The sequence below is a fragment of the Ammospiza caudacuta genome, chromosome 4, assembly GCF_027887145.1.
Source record: "Ammospiza caudacuta isolate bAmmCau1 chromosome 4, bAmmCau1.pri, whole genome shotgun sequence".
Classification (NCBI taxonomy): domain Eukaryota; kingdom Metazoa; phylum Chordata; class Aves; order Passeriformes; family Passerellidae; genus Ammospiza; species Ammospiza caudacuta.
Window position 1 is genome coordinate 14,497,917 of NC_080596.1, and position 23,673 is coordinate 14,521,589.

At 40.0% G+C, this 23,673-nt stretch overlaps 1 protein-coding gene across 4 annotated transcripts in view; it reads right to left on the reverse strand.

Annotated features, from left to right (window-relative positions):
• The window catches only part of RAP1GDS1 (Rap1 GTPase-GDP dissociation stimulator 1), a 90,894-nt gene extending 73,525 nt beyond the window's left edge, over positions 1-17,369 (reverse strand). The window contains exon 1 of one of the 4 annotated variants that reach the window (XM_058803181.1): positions 17,149-17,369. In XM_058803181.1, coding sequence (XP_058659164.1) covers positions 17,149-17,152 — 4 coding nt within the window. In that variant the 5' untranslated portion in view covers positions 17,153-17,369. The remainder of the gene's footprint in view (positions 1-17,148) is intronic. The other 3 variants (XM_058803180.1, XM_058803184.1, XM_058803182.1) reach the window with 3 other exon arrangements.
• Positions 17,370-23,673: the final 6,304 nt, after the last annotated feature.

Here is a 23,673-nt window from a genome sequence, read left to right on the forward strand (position 1 = left end):
AAGATCTTGACTGATCCCTAAATCACAGGGGAAGAAAAAAGCATCAAGTTTATATGCAGAGATGACTGGAGGAAGCCTACCTTCCAGACTCTTTTATCAGACACCAGATTCTGGAGAAATATTACTTTTCCTTTTAAGTTCCAATGCATTTGGCTTATGCCCAAATCCAGAACTCTCTTAGTTCTCTCGGGCAGCTTATTAACCAAATTCATATATTACTGATATCTATGAGGGTATGGCTCTTCTAGGCCCTGCTTCCAATGTGTCCTGTAAACACAGGCAACAGAGGAATTCTGGGGAGAAAGAATCCAACACAAAGCACATGGCAACAATTTGAAAGTACCTTTTGCACATTAGTGTGAACATGAAAATAAACCAAATGCTATCCTCTACCTGAAGGGATTTAATAAAAATTTCTCCAAAACATACTCAAATCAAATTTTTGTATTTTTCATGTGAGGACTGAAATACCTTTCATTTCTTCTGTTGAGACATATTTTATATTGGATGGGGCTTGAGCAACCTGTTCTAGTGAAAAGTGTCCCTGCCCATTGCAGAGGGCTTGGGACTAGATGACCTTTGATGTCCCTTCCAACCCTACCAATTCTATAATTGTATATTAAACAGTCATTGCCATTGCATAAAAAATTAGTAGTCACACAAAAAAGTGCCTGAACTAAAACCCTTCACCTTTAAAAAATATGCCTTATCTAACACAGTAGGAACACACATCACTATTGGGTCTTAAATCCTGGTCAGTTTCAGGGTACAGCTTTAATTTCAGGCAGAAAAAAAGCTTTGACTTTTGGAGCTCTTCCTTGCATAAAGATGCGCCTGTCCCAAAGAAGGCAAAGTTGGTAACCCACTTGTGCCTCTTCCTCCACTCACATTTGAAAAGAAAAAGGTTTCAAACTTCCTTAGAAAACATGCAGGCATCCAGCTCTAAGAAATAATTTCAAGCCCTGGGCTTAAGGCAGAAATCATGCTGATCAGAAAATGGCATGCATATTAATTAAGGGTGATTTCCTGCTGAGCTTGGAAGTTCATCCTCTTCTGGACTCTCCAAGCACTTTTTATTTACACAGCCAGAACTCTTGGCTCAGGTTTCTAAATGCCACATTGGAAACCAGCACCTAAAATTCAGAGCATATGTGAAATGCAGTCTGCCCCTAACCAGGCAGCTATGGAGAAACTGCCACTACAGTATTCCAGGATATTCATGGCATTTCTTTTATACAGACTCTTAGGAGGACTGAGCTACTGATCAGCTGCCAGTCCTTTTGCCAATAGGAAGGAAAGAAGCAGGGATACTTCAGAAGGAAGACACAAACAACAGAAGTCAAAACCCAGCATGATTTTTGAGGCAATTCCTGACTAGCTCCAGCATGTCACAAGGATGTGGCAGCCTTTGGCATAACTGAGTGCACTTATTTATGGACCAGTAAATAGTCAAGAGGCACTAAAAATCTTTGCAATGGTAGGTCACTAGTCTGAAAAACATCACCAATGTGCCCTAGGCCATCCTCCACTTGCATCTTGCACCAACATTAAGGAACAGCACAGTCCTTTATATACCCTCTGTTTAGAGTGTTTACACCAAGGAAATTCCTCTTGTTCAGCATCTATAACTCCCACAGATGCTAGCCACAAAGGGACCACAGTTGAGAAAAGAATCTCTCTCCTAGTAAGTTTTGTGGTTTTCTTTCTCCTGCATCTTTTTGGTTGCTATTATAATTCCTTTGAAAGAGGAAGAAAGGGGAAGTAGAGAAAACAATAGTTCAGAAGGTGTCACACTTTATAGGGTAAAGCTTAGAGACTTTTCATGGAGTAAATGTGTAGAATATGCTTAAACCCAAAGCTGTTGTCACTTTTAACTACTACAGATATGCTGATATTTTAATGAAATGAATAAACGAAAAGGATGTTTCTGTATCAGCAGGCACAGAGCAAAGCAGCTTTGTTGCTGGCCATATCCTATTTACTCCCAGAAGCTGCATATAAGAATAAAAATTTAAAAGAATATCAGCAGGTGAAATATTCTTACTTTCCATTTTATTAACACATAAAAGCATAATATGGAATGTTACTGAATGTTATTAATTAATACAGTAAGCAATTGATCCTTAAAACAGCATTTATCAGGAAAGTTGATCATTCAGCTATAAGAACAAGATACAAAGTCTTTCTCCTTCCTCAGGTCCCTTTGAGCCAAGCAGCTGGGCACAACGAATAGTAGTTTGGTTACTGCTGATAATTTCAAATCTGTTATAAATTCAACACAAGGACACGCTTAGCTCCTTCTACATCTTATCTAGGCATCAGACCTTCTCAGACTAAGCACTCCCCCACTCCACATCAGCACTGTCACATGTAACCAGGGCCAGACTCCTCCATAGAAAAGGGTACAGGAAAGCCCAGAGAGAGGGAACTAAAAACTAGTAGTGCTGAAAAATCTAAAATATCCCAGGAAACACATCTGGTCAGCATCACCCTTTTAGACTGAAGTTTCAAGTCTTCTTGAAAAATAGTCCAGTTATGTGCCACTAGAGAAGTATTAAATGCTTCTGTCAAAAGGAACTATCCTCTGATCTAGTTGTGCAGAACTTTTGATTGTCCTACAGTCAACACCATAGGTGCTCTAGAAGGATAAAAACTGGAGGATGCTACCAAGTAACTTTGCAAGGATAGATTTATCTATCTTGGAAAAGCGTCCTTTTCCTCCATGTTGCCAAAAATTTATTACCAAAGCTAAAAAAGTACATTAGTAATATTACACAAGTAAAAGCACAATGTGTTGGAATAAAAGAACTTAATTTGGGTAGAGGCTTTTATCTCTCTAATTAATACAGATATGGCCTCGACAGACAGAGTGTGGATATGACTGAAGTGTGGGACTCAAGAGAGCTTGTAAGTACATGTTCTAGATCATCATATTTCATGTCAAAGAAGGCTCAAGGTATGCACTCTCCTCTGCTTATCTGGAAAAGAACATGGTCATGTCATAGAATCAAAGAAAAGCACTGAAAGCTGTACTAAAATCCAAAAAGATTACATCAACAACATGTAGACAGGGTGGGAGCTCAGTAGGGCTTTCATGAGAATGGCTGGGAGATCTGGATCCATCGGTTTCCCATTAACTGCTGCTGCAAGTCAATCTGAATGCATTTCTCATCAGCTAAATAAGTAATGTAGCACAGAAAGAGCTGAAATCCTATTTAGGCTACGTCTTTATATTCCATGTTCATCCCCAGTGTGATTTTGCAGAATTAAGCCTGGTGGGTGTGTACAGACAAAGGTTTGCCATCCTCTATCCACTTGCATTAACTTGTGCTTAATTGTAACTGCAGTCAGTACAAGGCACAGTTACTTGTAGTAACTGACAAACACTCCTAGGCAATTTTTCAAGTATACAGACTTTAACTATCCTTAATAAATAAATAGGGTTTGTATTTTATAAATAATAAATAAACTTTAATTTTCCTGGAGTCACAGTTATGAAGGGCTCATCATTGCTTTGCATAATATCAAGAAGTCAAACATAAATCTGCCAGCCCTATTCAGACTGGCTGAACAGCAGATTTTGAGTATGCAGTTTGTGCTTGAAACCCCTATAGCCTAAAGGCAGATACACATTTGTAATCTTTGCAAACAACACTGAATTTGGAGTAACAACTGGCACACCAAAGAGGAGTCCAGAGGCACTGTCCAGAAACCTGGGGACTGGATCAACAGAAGTCTCCTGAAGTTCAACACAGGTAAGTGTCAAGTTCTGCAGCTACAGCAGAATAACCCCAAGCACCAGGGCAGGCTGGGAACACACTGCTGTAAAGACCCAGGGGTTACAGGGATGCCAAGTAAAACATGAGGCAGCAGCATCTTCCCAAGTAAACAAAGCAAACTGTTACATGTTACATCTGAAGCATGACCAGCACATTGAGGCTCTGCTTGATGCCTGCAGGGATTTGTGTCTCCCACAATTCTATGTCTGGGTCTGTATGTCCCAGATCAAGGACACTGCAAAACTGGGCAGAACTATCAAAATGGTCATGTTCTCACAACTCATGATGTGTAACAGCTTGTGGGTCTCTGTAGTCTGGCAAAGAGGAGGCTAAGGGGGAAGCCTGGAACTACCTGAAGGGATGTTACAGAAACTACAGAGGTTGCAAGCAGTAACTGCACAAAATCATAGGTGACCTGGTTCAACCACCTCAAAATTCTCCCAAGTTGTGGTTAGGTATTTGTTCTATGATTCCATGAACCTCTTTCAAATTTCATCTCGAAACACTTTCACTGTTCCTACCGCGGTGTCTCCAGGTAGGACATGCAGGTATGCCTAAGTCTTGTTGTGTCACAAATGTAACTGCTTAGTCCTTCTAAAAATTAGCAGAGCACTGATTTGAAAATTCATCATCTGACTAGTCCTGCTATCTAACTTTCATTTAATAGATCTTTTCCTTTTCTTTCCAAACAGGTTAAGTACTCTTTTGCTTTACAAAACAGGTAGCAGTTTGGGGCTCATGAAGAAAAGATCTCAAACACAAGTAAAAATTACTCCTTTTACACCTAAAATTATTTCCTTTCACTTGCAAACAATATGTTAATTTTAGAATATTTTTATTATGATTCATTTGTTATGATATTTACTCAACAGTGTATGCAGTTTTGGTACTTCTTGAACTCTCATATATATGAAGATAGACTGTGATTGTGAAATACCATGCAAGCTAAGTCTTACTACTAGGAAAAAGCAAATTGGTGACTGTGATATAAAATTAGCTTGACTTGGTAAGTCCTTCATATTATTCCAGGGTGTGAGCATAACTGTGAAGAACAGGGAAGACAGACTCCCTTTTACTGGGGTCTCCAGTTGTAAAGGCAAAATAAAAGGAGTTTGAATGAGGCTTGATTTCTGTTACAACATTTCAATATTGAGGAAAGAGTATTAATTATTTATATCTTTGAAGAGAAAAAGAAGGCATTAAAAATGTGAATTTAGGTTTTAAAAAATTCCCACAGAATTTGTGAGATGACAGTATACATGACACAAATGGAACACAAGTACCACAGAGACTATTTTGTGAACTGTTTGCTAGTAGAGCTGCAAAAGTATATTAACTCTCAATTTTTCTATTAAAGCAAGCAGTTGGAACCTCACAGCTTATTAACTGTTAGGAGGCGATGCATATATAATGAAATAATATCTAGAAACTTTATATTTTGAAGTGAATAAGTAGTTTTGGTCTTTACATAAGCCTTTGAAAATGCTGAGTTAACCTCTAGCTGTCATTGTGGCACATGTTGCACCTTGAAATCTCTGTTCATGATGGAATGTCCCATTAGAAAACCACATTTTAGGAACAAATGTTTTCACATGTATCAAATCAATATTTCTTTTGCATGGCCTGCCTTTGTTATGTTACTTGTTTACTTTCACATTTCAGAGTTCAAGGTAAAAATCTAGTTTTCACTTAATTTCTATTTCCCCATCTGAGTCAATCACAACCTCATGCAATAGGTTAACTTTAAATCCTGCATGAGAATGGGAGTAGAAAGGAAGACAACTTTTTACCATCCACTCTCTTGGTCTTGTTGTTTCCCCTTTTTTATAGAAAGAGATTTGAGTGGGCTAAATTTAAGCTTGGTTTTATTTACCTGTTTAATTTTTTGCACAATTAAACACTCTTGCAAGTAAAAGGTTATTTAGATGAATTAATGCTTATAGATACCTCTTCAGAGGAATTTTTTTTAAGACAGAGTTGAGTTCTCTTATCTTTTCAGCAACTGTTTGTCACTCTTTGCTGGCATGTCTACATTTTCTCTCTAATACACGAGAAGTCAGATTTTCTCATCTTTATCTGACAACATGATACACTGAACTGGCTTGTAATTTGAGAATACAACTAATTCCCCTGTGCCACAAATTCTCCAGGGTACTAAACAGCTGCAACTTTTTCTGGCTTTCACAGATGTGAGTCACTGCAAAAAAAACCCAAAACCCTCTGTCTGTAGATCATAAAGTCAATAATTCTACTAAACCATGATGAGTATTTAAACATGAAACTTTGACAAGTCATCTCAAATATGAAGGCACTATGGGCATAGTTTTATTATGCATCACTTAATTACCCATTATCCTATGGTCATATATGCTCAAGCAGAATATAAAAGCTACAATTTGGGCCCAAATACCATCTTAAATCAAATCTGCAGTCTGTATACATAATACAGGGCAATGGGGAACTGAGGCTATAATCTGACTACACTGAGGTTTCAGCAGCAAAGCTGGTTTCAACAGATTACCTTTTCTAAATGCTCTGCAACCAGGTCATGTAAGGCACTGCAATACAGCGTCACTTAAGCCCACAACACACATGTAAACCTGTCATTTGATAGAGTTTTCTGTGTTCAATTCAAAGAAGTCGTGTCTCAGCACTGAATGTAAGTTTTACTTTCATTAAATTAATGCCTCAATGCCTCTTGATAAGCTGTGTTGAGCATGCAGATCTTTCATGTCAAAGCAACCACAGGTTTTTTTGCCTGATGGTTTTGTATTACCCTTAGATTACATTAGATGAAGCAGCAGAAGCCTCTAGAATGAAAAGATTCAGATGATATGCTGAATTCTGGCAACAAATTAGTTCCTCATACACAGAGCAGAATAGTATGCTCACCTAAACAAGCAAAACTGGGCTTCTAAACTTGAACAGAGCCTTGGAATGTTAGAACTTAACCAAAATCCAACACCAACACATGCTACATGATCAAAGCCTGAGTGGTACAGAATCTGTTACATAAACACAACACCACAGTGGACATCAAAGCCCCACTCTGGTTGTTCTTGGAGATGCTGACAAGTGAGTGCTAAAACAAATATTGTTAAAACATAAAGATTTTCATTCCAAATTGTGACCCAGCTCAGAAGAGGCCTTTTTGTTATAAAGCTGCTTTTGCCAGAAGTCAGAGAGCTAAAAGAAATTTAAAAATCAGGGGCTTGCAAGAATTTCTGAGTTTTCAATTTTGACATGTACTCCTTGATCTCAGATTTACATGTCTGCCCAAAGACAGTCTAATCTTACTCTAGAAACAGACGCCTCAGCTCATTTCAGATTGTAAAAAATAAACTTCTGGTGATGGGAAAAAACCAATAGGCTCATCTACATATTTTTTAAAAATTAGAAAGGGTCAAGCAGAAAAGCCTTGTCTTTCAAAAAACCTGCCAAAACGAAGTTATTTTTTAAATGTGCCTATTGACCAGCTTTCAAAAATCCAGAAGTTCTTTATGTACAGCCAAAGATGCTGTTTTGTTGATAACAACTTCTGATTTTAGAAATAAAGTAGTTTAAGTAGTTGCTGGGTATACTCACTTCCAAGAGATACCTCACTGTCGTGATCACTGAAATACAAAACCTGTTCAGAAGTGGAAGAGCTAAAAGTAGGCTAAACCAAATCCAGTAGTGCACAGCTGTTGCTTTTAAAAGCCTATTTAATATAAATTTAAAGAAAAAAAGAGAAAACATAAAACAAGCCACCCCTTGCTTAACTGAAGTGCTGGATTATCTAGGGCATTTCTCTCTCCAGCCATCTGTTTTGAGCTGGGTGCATGCACTGAACTCAAATTTTATGTTCACAAGAGAACTCTGCCAGTTTCTTCCAGAGACTGTGGGAGAAGTCTCAAATTCTACCTTGTTCTCAACAGCAGAAAAAAGAACTGTGATACCTTGTACAGGGAGAAGTTATGACCTTCATAAAGGTAAGCAGACACTTCAGATGATGTCTGGGATGAAGCTGCATTCCAAAAATTCGACTGAATTGCTTTTTGTTTGTTTCCACCATTCTTGCCTTTGGAGAAGTAAGTGTCCAGACTAATGTATGTGTGATTAGATGCATAACGTCTTTCAAGGAGAAATTCCTAAGATTTTCTGGGAATATCAGAAAACATCAAAAGCCATCACCTAATGGCTACAAAGTGAATTTCATTCTGGAAGTGCAGAATTTTCTCTATGCTGCTACAAGATAGAACAAAGGTCACTGTATGTAAATTAATAGCTTAGGGCACTGTGCTTACTGTTCCTTTTACAGAAGGATGTTCTAACATGATAATCTCCACATTAAATTGGTTTCTTCTTTGATATAACAAATTATATAAACTACATAATTCCATCAATTTGAAAGAAAAATCAAGTTTACCAAATAGTTTTCTCTATCATCAAATATAGCTCTTTCTTCATTTAGCAAGTTCCTTCAGAGGCTATGTACTAGTATAGCAGCATTTCTAGGAACAGAAAGTTCCTAGAAAAAAGTGCTTCTGATGGTCAAAATCAGTCCAATGTCTGCATTCCTCCCCCAGCTGCATCAGCTGGTTAGCCAATATGCCATGAAAGGGTGGAGTGACCCTGCCACTTTACATACTTTCACCAAAACAGGAGAGTTGAAGCTGTAGCACAGGCAAGTGAAAAAAGCAGGAGCCCAATGACTTCAGTGGTGCTCAGTGTGGGCTTTGTGGGGGTACAAGAATGCTGTATAAATAGCATTTACACAAATAGGGCTCAATTCTGTACAATTTCTTTCCTACAAGATACATTCTTTTATATAATGTATATAATGTACCTATTGTACGTTAGGCAGAACTGAAGCATGATTTTAAGCTGGTTGTAAATAACTTGATATTTAACCAAAGAAAAGAACATTTAAAAAAATCCAAATAACGAAAAAAAAACCAAACCCAAACCACTTCAAAAGTCTTGAAATCTTGATATTACAAAGCTGAGCACCAGTTTTTCAATTCTTTCCCGAGCAAAGATGGTGAAAAGGGTATATGGTAAAAGAAGCTGTCATGGGTTTAACTAATAAAGAAAGAACCTGATGAGGAGAGAATGTGAGATGGAAGGGAAGATGGAAAAGAATAGCTAACTGGGAGCAGACAATATTGAAAATTGGGCAATGAAATAAAGAAGTCTGAAGGAATAGGAAAGCTGTGAAAAGAGAGTACAAAGAGAACCAAAAGAATATTAGGCAAACTAGAAAAGAACTGAATAAATACATTGTAACATCAGATAGAGATAGGCGGGCTCTGCCTGGAAAGTGTACACTGTATTTCGGGCACTACTGCACATAAATTGATTACTATCTTTGATTTGACTGAGGCACTATCTTGCTGTAAATGGGTGATGGGATTTTCATTGCAAAAGCTTAAAAAAAAAGCCAACTTTCTTGCCCCCAAAACCTGCTTGATTCCTGCCAGCATCTCCTTACATACAATTTCCTCCTTTCTCTCAATCACCAATGCTTCCCTGCTTTTCCTGTAATTCCATATGGCAGGAGCCAGCATGTCTATATGTTCTCCCTGAGCTTTGCAGAGAAACGGGTAAGAAAGCCTGACAAGATTTGCAGGATGAGAGCAAATTTGTATTTTTATAGTGTATTAGTGGATTTCTAAATTCATTTGATTGTACCAGACATTTTTACAACAAACGTGTTCACAGACTGCTTCTCTGTTCTGGTTGTCCTTTTTTTCCTCCCACAGAACAACACCCTGATCCTAAAATCATTCAACACAAGCAAGGAAGAGGAAGGAGGAAAAACTGTGGCTCCCAGTCACTTGAGGGAGAAGGAAAAAAAGAGAGAGCAGTAAGTACGAAAGTGCCTCGTAACTGTTACACTGCTGCTGCCACTCCTCTTGAGGGCCACACTGCATTTCCTCTTCACTTGCCCAGGCAGTTCAGGCAGGGAGTCTCAGGTATTTAAACAACAGAGTTCTACCATGGCCAGCGATCCAGTGATGCCCAAAGCGCACATGAAGGACTGCAGAAGGAAGTGGTCAGATACAGAAGATGCTATCACCAATAGAGCAGGCTCAGAAGACTGACTTCAGTCAGTTCCACCAAAGGCCCAGGAGGGGTAAGTTAAACATTCTGTGGACAGGGAAGATATAGATAAGAAAGATGTGTACAATCCTGCTTTGGTTTTAAAACCGTTTTCTCTTCACATGCTTTGTTCCTGCTGTCAAGATAAAAGAGCATTTTGATTTAAGGAATCATTCCAAAGCCTTCATGTAGCAAAAGCAGCTATTTGGCAGTACTGAACTCAAGCTTTGCCTGCAGGGTACTGGGTGCTATTGACAGTGAACATGATGGAATTTCTCCACAGGAAAGGGATATGGGAATGAACTTAGCAAGGCTAAAGCAAAGAAAAGGTAAGCTACTGGTCCTGTAAATAGTGGCATGTGCTTGTAAGGTTTCATTTAACGCTAGGAAAGTTAAAATAGTCTAATTAAAGTCACTGGGACTGTCATATCTAACATCAAAGACAGGAAGCATTTCTAAATATGCTCCCAAGAGGAGATCCCAGCTGCTGGAGAGCAAGGCACCCTCAGCAATAGGCAGAGCTCCCCAGCCAAACATTTCACTCACCCTAGAGATTACCAAGACTTGAAGATTTTCATGTTTGTCTGATTTTGATATTTATGTAAAAGATCTAGGCTGGCAGCATTTTCAGTTCCCATTCACAGAATTAATCCATATCATACAATTTTAGTTCCCAGCCTGGGTATAATTAAGGGCAAAAGGGGTAAAGCACAGTTTGTCAAGCGCTGAGTATGAGAGCTCTCTTCCAAGTGTAATCCTCTAATGTACAGAAGACAGGATGAGAGGAAGGTGAGTACCCTGTTGTACATGGTGTTCTTTCTGCACAGATGTATTCTAGAGGTAAAGGCAATTACTGAAAGATAAAGAAGGCAATAAGGACAGGATTTTCACCTCCAGGTTTTGTGCCTTGATGCTCCATGCTAGTACATCATGAAGACCATAAATGTACAGGCAGCTGACAGTGGAAATAAGACTCAAGACTACCACGAGATGCTGAGCTGTCACCTCCCCAGGTCTCCCAAGCAGAGGTCTGTTTCCCACAGGCTCAATGGCAGCCCTGACAAATTTCTAAAGGGTTTTGTTCAATCCTCATCACATCATCCATCCTATAATGCTTAGCTGCTTTCCTCCTTCAATCCCAGTCTTCTCAGGCTCCATCTCTCTGTCCAGTCTTACTCCCAAATACATTTGCAGAGCGTACACAGGAAAACTGAAAGGCTGCTATCAACCATGTGAATTTAAGTACTTGATTAACTGGATTTAATCAGATACTGAAAAGACTTGTCAAACCGAAGTCAACTGATAGGAAGGGTCAACAAAAATTTTAAATTATACATAAATTTTGTATATGTGTTCAAAACCATTGTGTCCATCAGACTGGTATGTATCAGTGGATGGAACTGACTGATGAATTCAAACACTGATTAACTTCCATGAACCTCGCTGAGTTATTGCTAACACAGTGAATAGCTCAGTATTTTGATAAAAGCTCAGAACTGATAAATGCCTCAGATGTTCCTATAATACACAACTAGGAGGCAGTAAGTTTGTATGAGCTGTTAAATGAGAAGGAAATGGGACCTACTGTTGAAGTAGACCACTAAAAATATTTCCTTTGCAAGAGTGTGATTTAAAAAAAAAATTATTTCCCCTGATTTTTAAATGTGTAAGTGCAATTTTTATAATACATTTGTCTGACCTAGAAATAGAAATCATGAAAGCATTTAATTTATTTTAAACTGCAAAGTTTAACACAACTTTATACATTCATCCATGCTGTCAGTTTATGCATACTCTTAACTTCAACTACTTCAGACATACACACATTTTTTCCCTGACATTTCTTATCATAATTTGTGGAGCTGTATCTGAAAGTGCTTCAGGTCAGAGATATTTCTAAGACACATGCCTTGCCTGTGCACACTTACACTTGTACAGTTAAGGCATGCTGTAATTATTTGCAAGTGCATGCTGTAATTATTTGCAAGTGCATCCAAAGCTTCATGCATTAAATTCTGTCCTCTACCTGGAGATAAAATGAACAGCAGTTATCTGGTTTATAGATTTGACAAATTCTTCTGGGCATCTGCCAACTTTGTAATCTACTTGAACTATAGCTTAGGAACCATATGAGATCACCAGGGTTTCTGCACAACTTCAAAGCTCCCTAAGCCAGAGCTGTGCCGTTCTCAGGCTGAACAAACGTCGCCAGGCTCTGTGCACAGCTTTGAGGCTCCCTGAACCATAGCCACTTGTTCCAGAGGGTTTACAAATTCTATTAGGCATATCTGGAGCACACATAAATTCTAATACACATCAGCTATGTTTCTGCATTAAAAGGAACTTTTAGTTATTCAGAAATACATAGCTTTTAACTACCATTTTACTCTACCAAAACAAATTTCATTTGGTTGCCATTATAATAAAATCTGTAAATAGAAAAAAATTTCTATACCATATTTAACAAAAAGTGGCCCTGGGAGATTGTCCTTGCAGTGAAAGCTGCTACTTTTAAAATCCTTTAGTAGGAAAAGCTCCTTGTCTAATTAAAATTCACACTGCCATTAGAAAAACTTCTCCATTAGCTGGAGAACACATATTAACATTTCAAGACACCTAATTTCCAGAAGCTTAGATGTAGTTCCTAATTCATTTTAATCTGGAAACAAGTTAGCATCTAAAACTTAATGCCTTTGATAGTATCAAGGCAGCAGGAATGCTCATTTTCTCCAGCACAGCATGTGAACAGACCCAAGTGGACCAGTCAGCAGTGAAAAATGGGTTTTCTCTTACATAAGTAACTAGGTCACCATCTAATGTCCCTTTGTTATCCTAAAACATGAACTTCATCCTGTGACAGAGTTAAGAAGGAATAATAAGCAACCTCCTTGACAGATGCCACAGAACAATCTCCATAGCCTTCTGTCCTGTCAAACAGTAATGACATTATTTTCACTCTCTTTTGAACAAATACTTGCTTATGCTGGTCTCTTCTTTTTGTTTTACCTATATACATATAAGTAAATTCTGAGAACTTCCAGAAATAATTCAGCTTTACTTGAGAATGATGGAAAACTATAATGGCTCTTCTCAAGCACTGTCAGCAGCATACAATTGGTACTATTAAAAAAAAAAAAAGCCAAGAAAGTAATAGTTATCTGATTTTATTTACATTATCCTAGCTATTGTCTTTATATTGTGGGGAACGACATAGAGTAGACTTCCTTCTTTCTTCCTCCTATTTCTGTCCTCTGTTGCTCTATTCATCCATCTTTAGTTCTAGTATTTCTCTCCCTTCATGCATTTCCCTTAAGGGATTTCTGTTCTCTTCTATTCTTGTCTTTGTAGCTTTCTCATTTCCATTATTACAGCTTTTGTTTCCTTCAGGTTTCAGCTGTTCTTCTGCCCTTTCCTCTTTCAGTTTGATGCTACAGAAAGCCAGGCGTTCCTCACAGGCTTCTGAAACTAATTCTGAATCTTCTGTTCTCAGGAAACATACTTGTGAATGAAGCCTTTAACCTAAAGCTAAAGACAAAATTGGTTGGTTTCAGTCTCACACAGTAACAGAAGAACACAAATATTGGCCTGATCACAGGAACAGTTATTCATTGAGGAAGGTCAGTCAGAAGTAACCTAACCTTTCGGGCTGCTTTAAAAGCACACTTCAAGGTGTGCTCTTACTGAAGCAAGAGATGCAGTCTAAAAGCAGCTTCTTCTCTGTTTATGTTTTAAAGAAAAGACTTTTACCAAAAGCAGCCTCATTTTTTTCAAGAATTCTAACAACCCTTTAAACTTGCTTAAACAGGTGTATTCTGGCTGGCTAGAACTAATATGCTGGTGGTGGTGTTAGAAGTCTCATTGTTTTAGCAAAAACTTTAAAAGAAGTACAAATTATCTTTTTGTGCAATTGACATAACTCTTGTCAGATTCACATTTCATAAAAGAAAACTAGCAAAAGAGCCCAAGGTGGAAGACTTTTTCCCATTAATTTTCATTTGTCTCATCTGAAGTTACTGATTACATTTTTTTGATCAAAACCAGGTTGGTCTACTCTATCTTCCCAAAAGCAATACTGGACACAGCCACACCTCAAGCTTTACATCCTCCTGCCTCCTTTATTTCATGAACCATCACCCTGAAGATAGGCAATGGTTTGTTACACCCTGCTGCTCTGTGGTTCAGTTTCAATGTAGTGTTTCACAACCATGAGGCTGGCTGCACATGCTAATTCTTCAGGGAAAGGGAAAATCGAGTATATCTGGGAGGAGAGCAGTAATATAAATCTTTGTTCTGATAACTAAGTGGACAGTACTAAAACAAATCCATCTACATTATAGACTGGGAATCTTACATGTTTAGTCATTGAGCCTAGCAGGCTGCTTATGCAGTTTGTAGCCCAAGTGAACACCTATGTCTGAGCAGAGGCTGCCTTCCATTTCCTGCTAACAAGACCAGGGCTCCCAAAATGGAAGAATATTTTTATGAGCTTTCACTATTACAGACTGTGACACTTCAAAGTGATAAGTGACATGAAAACAACTGTATCCTGTACTTGTATTCTGCATACAAACTCTCATATGTTGTGTTTTTCAATCTTCTGGGCTCAATGGATCACTGCTGAGTGGTTAAATTGTAACAGAGTTCCTAATTTTTATTTCATTAATTTACATCTGAGTAATAATTGCAGCCTGCTTACAATAACCACCATAGGTCACTGCTCTAAATTGGAAAGATTTTCTTGGATACAGTGTGATTGTATGAGTTTACCAGTTGTGTTTTTTGAGGTTAAAACCAAGAATTGACTGAGGAAAGGGACTGTTCATGGTGAACTGCAGTTACATTAGTAACTGAAAAGTAAAAGCCTTGTGTTTTAGTAACAACAGAAATAAAGTAGTGGTGGTGCACATGTCACTTAAAGTATTATAAGTTCTCCACTGCCAGGTCTACTTAAGGCCACCTACCTCTCAAAGTCAAAAGTTGAATAGTGTTCAAACTCTACTCAGATACAGCTTTACAAACTATAAATGCAAGCAACAGAAGTTACAATTCTGGAAAGAGCCCATGTTACTGAAAGGAAAGAGCAACCTCCCAGAGGAAACAACTGCCATGGTAATGTCTTCAGAGGAACACACACATGGAAACAGTACAGCAGAAGACTCATAGAGTAAAGAAAAGGCAGATCCATGTATGCATAACAAGTATTTTTAACTACAGAAATCTTTTGATTTGACATGAAATTTGCTTGGGCTTCCATGTTATATCTTAGTATAGAAACCAGTTAATACTATGTCAGCCTACATACATACTGAAAAGACTATATGTTTAAATGTAAGATATCACTGCACTCTTTGCCACAAGCACTTGTTTGTTGAGCATGATTTCTGGAAGATATAAAAGCCATTGGAAGAACAAATTCATCCTTGATTTAATTCTAAGGATTTTCAGATTTTGTGCTATGTGTTACCAAAAAGAAAGTTATAACCTGAAGGAGGGAATCTACTGCTTTGACTGTGTAAGCTTAAACACTGATCTTAGACATTTAAAGTCACTACAGTTGTCAGCTAAGGTGAAACTGATTTCAATCTGTGCTGCACACAAGAGCTGCTGCAGAGGCTACTTAGTTTGCTTTGATTTTAGAGGCAGTAGAATCAGACCCTGATATGTGAAGAATAGAAAAAGCCCCAAAAAACCCTTCCTCAGTGCTTTCACAAGCAATCTCTCTGGGCAGTTATGGACAGGTGCTGAAATAACAGCCAAGTTATTTCAGTCTTCCTGAAAATAATTATAACTACTCTTACTTTTGCAGCAAGATTTAGTAGCAGATTCCCAAGCTGTTTACAAACGTGCCTGAAACTGAAGTGTAGTTTCCTCCAAAAAGGAGTGATGTGCTCATCCTGCACCAGCTTTTCTGAGCAGGTTTTAGCTGGTGCCCTGAAGTCACTATTTTCGAAAGCCAAAATAGCTAGACTTTGACCAGAATGAGGAGACTAATAGTCTTTATAAATGGAGACCAGAAGCATAGGCAAACTAAATTTTGGTATTTTGCCTTTTCAACCCTCATGAAAAAGAGATCTTCACTACATTGTTAGAGTTTAACCTATCTCTGATAAAATCTGACAGTTATTCCTCACATCTGACCCTGGCAGCTTCTAGTTTGAGTGATTCTCCAAAGGTTTTCTACTGCTTTACAGGAGTTAAATAAGTATTTAACCTCATTTCGCAACCAGAAAAACCGAGGCAGAGCAACAGCTTCCTTCCATGGAAGCTTCTAGTTAAAAGTGAAAGATGCATGTGATCTGCAAAGAAACTACTGATATATCTAAGGCCACAGGAAGTGCTGATGTCAAATCGCCGAGCCGAGTTCAGGAGCTGCCACCTCCTTAGCCTGGTTGTGAACCATAGTTCCTCGTCCTATGGACCTGCAACCGTGATCCCACCATCACGTTTGGCAGACTGGCTGGATCTTTGGCAGCTCAACGTGGGCACCTCCTACCCATCCCTGGGATCCACATTACAGCCAGATTTCTGGAAAATCTGTTTTATGGTAGCTGTTTCATACCGGGAGAGATGTAGCTTTGTGCAAGAGAATGAGGTGGAGAAGGCAAGAGAAATTCACAGCAGCTCTGTTACGAAAACCCAAATACCGTGCTTCCCGGTCTCGTGTAGCATTTGTTAGGCACTCCATACAAGTGTCAATCAGCGTGAAACTACTTAATTTATAATCTTAAGACAAAAAAGGGAGAGGTAACATGGCTGCATTTCTGGACACGATTCACGCTCTAAAAGACGGAGAAATAGGAGGACCCTTGTCTTCCTCAAACAATGAACAGAGATTATAAAACAATCTAAGCGTACTACCCCAACTTATCTCCATTACGCAAACAGTAACTGGAAAAGCGTCCTGGGGGTGCCTTACATAACTCCTTGCTCTGAGCCCCCCTTGGCACCCGGGGAGTTGCTCTTTCCTCTAACCCCGAACGCAGCCCCGGCTCCGCGAGTGCCGTGCGGAGCTGCCCGGACTGAGCGCAGCCGGCGGGCGGCGGCAGCGCAGCGGAGCCGCGGAAACTTTGCGCCGCAGGGGCCGGGCAGCGGCCGCGGCAGCGCCGGGGGAACCGAGGGAGCTCGGCAGAGCCCCGAGCCTCCTCCCCGGCGCTGCGACGGACGCGGCCGATGGCAAAGTTGCACCGGCCGCTTCTTCCCGCCCGCCGGAGACGAGAGGGCGGCGGCCTCCGGGGGCAGAGGGGCGGCGGCAGGGGCTGCACAGCGCGGGGCTGGGGCGACTTACCCATGGTGCCGCCGCGGCCTCCTCCGCCTCCTGCTGCTGCCGCTGCCGCTCCTGCAGCCGCCGCCTCTCCGCCGGCGCGGAGGGAGGCGCGGGAGGCGTGTGCGCGGAGCGAGACGCGGCGCGGAGCCTGCGTGCGGCGGGCTATGAGTCAGGGCAGCACATCCGGGCACGGCCGGGAGACACCCCGCCCGACAGCCCGGCCGCACCGAGCCGCCGCTGCCGCCGGGGAAGGGCGGGAGCCGCGCAGGGAGACAGGAGGCGGCGCGGGGCCCGCGGCAGCGCCCCCGGCTGGGGAGGAGGCGGCGGCGGGGCGGGACCGCTCCCAGCGGCGGCTGCCGCCCCTCGGGCCTCCTTTGTTACGGGGGCTGGGGTGGGGCCGCCGCCGGGTGCCGGGGGCGGCTGCCGGGGATGGAGGGAGAGCGGGCGCGGCGGGGTGCACCCCGCACATCCCCGCACCGCCGTCGCTGTGCGCAGTTCCTCGGTCCGCGAGGAACGTGGGGTGGTTTAAACACGGCGCTCGCCGCCGCTTTAAAGTTCATACTTAATGATACGGACTCAAAGGAGGAGCGTTTTCCAAGAAGGAGGAGATGACGCTAGATGTATAAGGGGTTTTTTTTGAGGTGGTTTTTATGAGGAAAAGGATCAATAGAGGAAGCTGCAGGTGATGTCCAAGTGCTGCACGTTTTGCTGAACCAATATGCCAGGTTTTACACCCAAAACTGAAGGGCACGAGGTAGATCTGTGTGGAAGGCATTTTTAACAAGAAAACGAATGTCTCTGTTCATTGGTCCCCATTCCTTTCTGCTCTCGAGTTCAGTATCTGTAAAATAAGGAACAATAAAGAACTGTTTGCTGTTACAGTTGTCATTGCATTTTCATGGAAAACATTTGAGTGGGAAGGAGATGTTGAATTGAGTAGCTTTTGTGGCATTTTCCAAATCTTCTCATGGTCATGTATTCATTCTTCAGGTCTTACCTGAGTAAATCCTTAAGTATGGTTAAATAGAGTAGGACCACAGAGCATGAAAATAGGGGTTTGCTTGCTGTGTAGAAATGGATAGGCCAGGGACAATTCTGATGAGTGATGCAAACAAAAAGTTTTAGTTGAATCATGCCCCACAGTGGCTTCACTGACACCAGTAGTCCCTCTCACCAGCAGTCAGCAGCTGCCAGGGATTTCCTCTCTGGAACACGTCCCAGGAGCTTTCATGCCTGTAAAAGGGCAGTGTGATGTGACAAGCAAAGAATAATTCATCAGTCTTTCTGCAGAGTCCAGACTGAACATGTTGGGGTTTATCCATTTACTTTGCTGCAGCCCTATGATTCACCACCTCTTTCCTTAGGACATAGTGGAATTTTGTAATTGACTTCAGCAGGGTTAACCACTGTCCCAGTATGCAGAACTTGATGCTGAAGATACGTAAATTTATGATCAACTGATACTGAAAATTTGTATGTTTTATAAAGCTGGACAACACAACCAGTTTTGTTACTGTTTTCCTTGCACTGGGACTGCAGGAAATTCAAACCAGAACATGTTAGGTTTTTAACTGCAGGGTTTATCTAATTCAGTACTTTAAAAAAACACAGGTTTCTTAAATGAGTCTAAGTGGTGAAAAGCTGTATTTTTTTCCTCTGCTTTCCTCTATTTTCAAACCCTGTTTGAAATTCTTCTTTGTCCTAAGTTTTTACCTCCTTATTTCTTTCACTCAGCAATAAATTTTGCTTTGGCTTTATAACTATGTCCCAAATGTCTCCTCTACTTGTCTGGGGAAAAAGGCAGTGAAATTCTCTTCTCAATGATCTCTTTGAGGGGTCATGGAAGACATATTCCACATATTATTTCATGTGGGATAAATCCCATGTAGGCTAAATTGGAGAAACACTAAAATGCTCAGGTTTCTCTAGTTTACATACATGTTCTACCTGAAATGCACACGTATGCCTTTGCAAGACCCAGAAAGGTAGGACTATTGCCTGCTTCAAGAAAGGATTTTGAGGGCAGTGACTTACAAAGAATTCTGCTTTCAAAAACTGCCAGAAAGAGACTATAAAATGTCTTTGATTATAATTAGTTTCAGTGGCTCGAAAAGAACCATGCAAAACTAAGGAGACCTTTTGTTCTTTTGACTGAATACTTATTAATTCTAGAACAGAAAGAGAAAGCTCCAAACAAGCTGATGACTCGATTTTTGTCAATCCCTTAATTAGGTACAAGATTACAACAGGAAAAAAGGAGTGTTGTTAAAAAAACCTCCAAGTCCTGCCATTCTTATAGTTGAATACAAGATCCTGCATGTATGATTACACATGGAATAGTTCAAAAGGGAGAAGAATCCTCATGAGAGGAATGTCCATCCCCAAAAGACTATATAGAAGAGTTTTGGGCCCTTAGGCTTAGATAACATATGTATAGAAGATAAGACACAAAATCAGTTTGCTGATTTTTTTTTAAAGTGATCAGCACCTGCAAAGTGTGGTCCAGTGATACCTGTGAGAACATATCATAAAAAACAATGAAATTAGGATGCTCCTGATGTATTCATGAAAAAAAAATTAATTAAAACCCAGGTTTTTGAGAAAAACAGGCAACTAGAGACAATGTATCGTGTTACTGGTGAGGTTTGCAGTAGAAATTGAGAAGGAACCTGTACAATTGTATTCTGTGGATTTCAGAAGTTGTTTAATTTCAGCAGCGGGGGAAAGACTGACAAATTGGTTCATAAAAATATCCTTTAGAACAGCTTATCACTGCTTTTCTTTCTGTACTTCTAACACAGCTGTGAAAATTGAGTTGTAGACTACAGAAATTAGGAAGTTATTAATAAGTGCTTTCTCTGCACTCCCAAACATTGACTATGTCTGATGTCCTGCAAGAAATGGAAAATTTTCTTTGAGCAAGTGACCTTCCAGTGCTTACCACTTCATGAATGCTCTTTCTCAGATCTTGCATCAATTTCAAATTCTCAGCACATCTCCTTGAAAATCTTCTTGCATACGTTATATCATTTAACTTGGCACAAGGGTGCATGTAAGGAATATATTTTAAACTGCCTCTGTATGGATGCCAGAAGGCTATATGAGCAACAGGAGCATGCTGGGAGATACTCAAATACATAAGGAAATATGATATGCTACTGTAATTTAGTGGAAGTCCCATCATCTGACGGGAATGGGTTGTCGCAGCTTGTTCAGTAATGAAGGGCAAAGAAAGCAAAAGTGTGGGTAGCACTTTACTCCTGTTAGAGACACAGGCAACCTTTTGAATCCTGTCACCCTGAGAAATCTCAGTTTTTGTAAAACTAGAGGTCAAAATGGTGCAGGGCTATCTGTAAACTTGCATATGGAAAATAGGCCAAAATACTTCATGAGAGCTTCCTGTGGTATGTGAATAGGGAGATAATAAAAGTGTGCAGAGGGAAGGAAGAGTACTCCCAAAGTGCTGGCAACTTTCTCCCTGAAGGTAAACTGCCTCACATGGTCCATGGGATAAGAGCAGTTATTGATTGAGAAGTGAACACCTTGACTTTTTTCTGTGATAACTAGTTCATGTTCCCATATCTACTGTGTAAGTATTCATGATAAAGACTTTCTGGTAAGTTGAAATTTGAAAAAGGTACCTGTAGGCACACACAGATTGTGGTGATTGGGGCGGGGCTGTGTCCAGCCTCATCCCCATGGGTGCAGCTGTGAGCAGCAGGTGAGCAGCACTGACAGCAATGAGCCATGGAGTGCCCAGGGGCACTGACCCATCACCAAAGGGAACAGAGGGCACACAGGGGCATGGCATCAACAGGAGGGGTATAAAAGGTTGGGCTGAAGGACAAGAAGGGCAGATGCTTGCAGCCTTCTGAAGTGGCATGATGTTGCTGTCTATGGGTTGAAGCTTTCTGGAATTGTATGGTGATACTCTGTGTGTTGTGGCTGTCTCGCCTGTACCAGATGCTGTGACAGGTATGTTTTCTATCTCTAAGTGCAATTTAAATGCAAGAGTGGCAGGCCTTGGAAAATGAAACTTGAGAAATGAATTGGCTTTTTTTTAATGCCAAGCTTTCAAAAAAACCCAATGCTTAAATCTGTCTGAAGAAAAAATATCTCTATATGAGTTGTATGTACTGTATGTTATGCTGCAAGACTGCAGTAATCTTTTCTGGCCTAAAAATTTGGGGCTTTTTTTTCAATGACTTTGTTTCCATGTGTATTAGGGACAGAAAAACTGGTATAATGCCATTCATAACTCACAAAGTTACAGTAGGTGTAGGTTTGACTCACGCTTTAGAGCTGAAAAAAATTTCCTGCATAGTCAAAAAGGACTTTCTTCTTCCTTGCTCTCAAATTAAAGTGGACAGTGTATTGTATTTTGTTATCTTGTTAGAGTTTTATATTTGTTATGCCCTTTTCTACAAACCTTAAGAAGAGCTAGGAGAGCAACTGGAGGGGAAAACTGTTCTAAGATTATTGTGTCTGTTTGAAGTCTCTTTGAGCGACCTAGTCACAAGGTCTGGGCTTGGGAAGGACTTTGCTTCCAGGTGAGATTGGAAGGGGCCTTGCCAATATTTGCCTTTCCCTTCACTATGGAGGTGGTTTGCCAGCTGGACTTTTCTCAGTAAATCTCACCCAACTAGCATCCAGGTGTGCAGGTGTCTTGGGTAGGAGAATTTGGGCAGGTGATTGCTGTTTCTCAGGGATGGCAGATAGCTGGATCTGACTAAATCTCAGTAGGGGTCAGGTGAGTCAAGTCAGACTGGTTATGAAATGTCCAGGTTAAATTGTTGGCCCATTGGCCTCTGCTGGCACTGTGTTTATGGAAGTTATTCATGACAGCTGTGAGACAAAAAGCTGAAAAGGAGGAAGAGTTCTGGAGAGTTTATATTCCCCCTCAAGATTGGTGAGAGCTCAAGGTCCCTCAACAGAGTTAAATACCATAAAATGAGAGGGGTTAAAATATTCACAAAAAATCAGGTTTGTCTGCAGAAATCTCCAAATTTTCTGTAAGTGTATTCTTCCCTATATGGGCTATCATCTCCTAATTTTAATATTTTTCCTTATTAAATCAGAGGTGTGTGAGATGCATTGCAAAAATCCCTTTTGTTGATTTGCAGTGCTCTTTATGAGTAAGTGCTAATACACAATCATGTTCTTGTGTTAAGGCTTCTTTGCGGGTTGTTAGATGTACAAAGCAATTATACAGTGCTCTTTATTTTTAATTGTATACCTTTAGTACTTCTGCATTTGCAGATAAAAGTTTTTAGGCTTAACCTAGTGAAGGGAATACATCTGCAGCAGAGTTTGCTATGCTGAGTTTTATTTTAGTAGTATGAAGCATTTTATACTTAAATATTATTTAGTACAGCACAAATAATACTCCTCTGTTAGGGTAATTATGCCCTATTTGTTTCTCTGCTTCCATTAATTTCTCTAATTTAAGGCAATTTAAAGTAAATTCTGTAACTAACTTCTAATTTGTGAAAGCTGCTTTAGATATGATAATACCAGAGAAAATAATTTGATTTCTACCTGAGCAATAATTATAATAGCAAAGCTGTTGTTAGGTAATGCCACTGTGTTCAACCTTTAGTGATGCCTAAACCATAAGTTTGTAGTACAAGGAAAATCATATGTTAGAGTTACAAAAACCTGGTTTGAAATATCACCTTCGTACTTCCTAGGTGGTATAGGCACGTTACCTTGGTCTGTGATTGTGTGGTCATGAGCACACCCATTCAACAACTGATGGGTAGCAAGTGATCTGTTTTTAACTGCCTGTATTTTGCTAGAACAAAAAAATACCAAACCCCCCAAAGTCCAAGAAAAATCCCACCATCCCTCAGTGCCAGACAAAATACTGCAGTGCTTTAATAATATCACAAAGCTTTCAGAATTTAAATAAGACATTACAGAGATCTTTTTTTTATAGCCTTTTATATATAAATCTTTCTGCCATTTTCCAGCACTGCAATTCAGTGAGCTTGGGCTTCCTTTGTGCTCTTCTTTATTTTGATTCCATTTGCTTTGTCTCTGTCAGGAAATAATTTTGCCACATGTGATGACTGATTTAATTCTGATTGAAGTTATGAAATGAGTAGTGTATTTGTCAGATGAGTCTCTTCAGAGGAATTTGCAACTCTGAGGCAGTGACTTGTCTTGTTATTGCCCACAACATTATTGGTAGTGTTAATCTGGATTTTCCTTTCTCCAGATTAGCACTACCAACCTTCTTCTGCCTGGACTGTGTCCTTTTAAAGCCTGTCCTCTGTTGAGGCAGATAAAATGCAAACTCTGTAGTTTATTTTGCTTTTGGTTCCTTAGTATAGGAGTTCAGGCTGGATCTTAAAGTAGCAAAAATTATCTAATATGTTTATGTGTTAAGGACCCTGTATGTTCAGTGGTTCTTTTACTATAAAACTGGCTGTGAATTTAATTGAATGTCATAAAACCAACTTTCAATATATGCATCTATCTACCTATCTTCACAAATATTTAATGTAATGTCTATCTACATGCACACAAATGTGTTCATATATA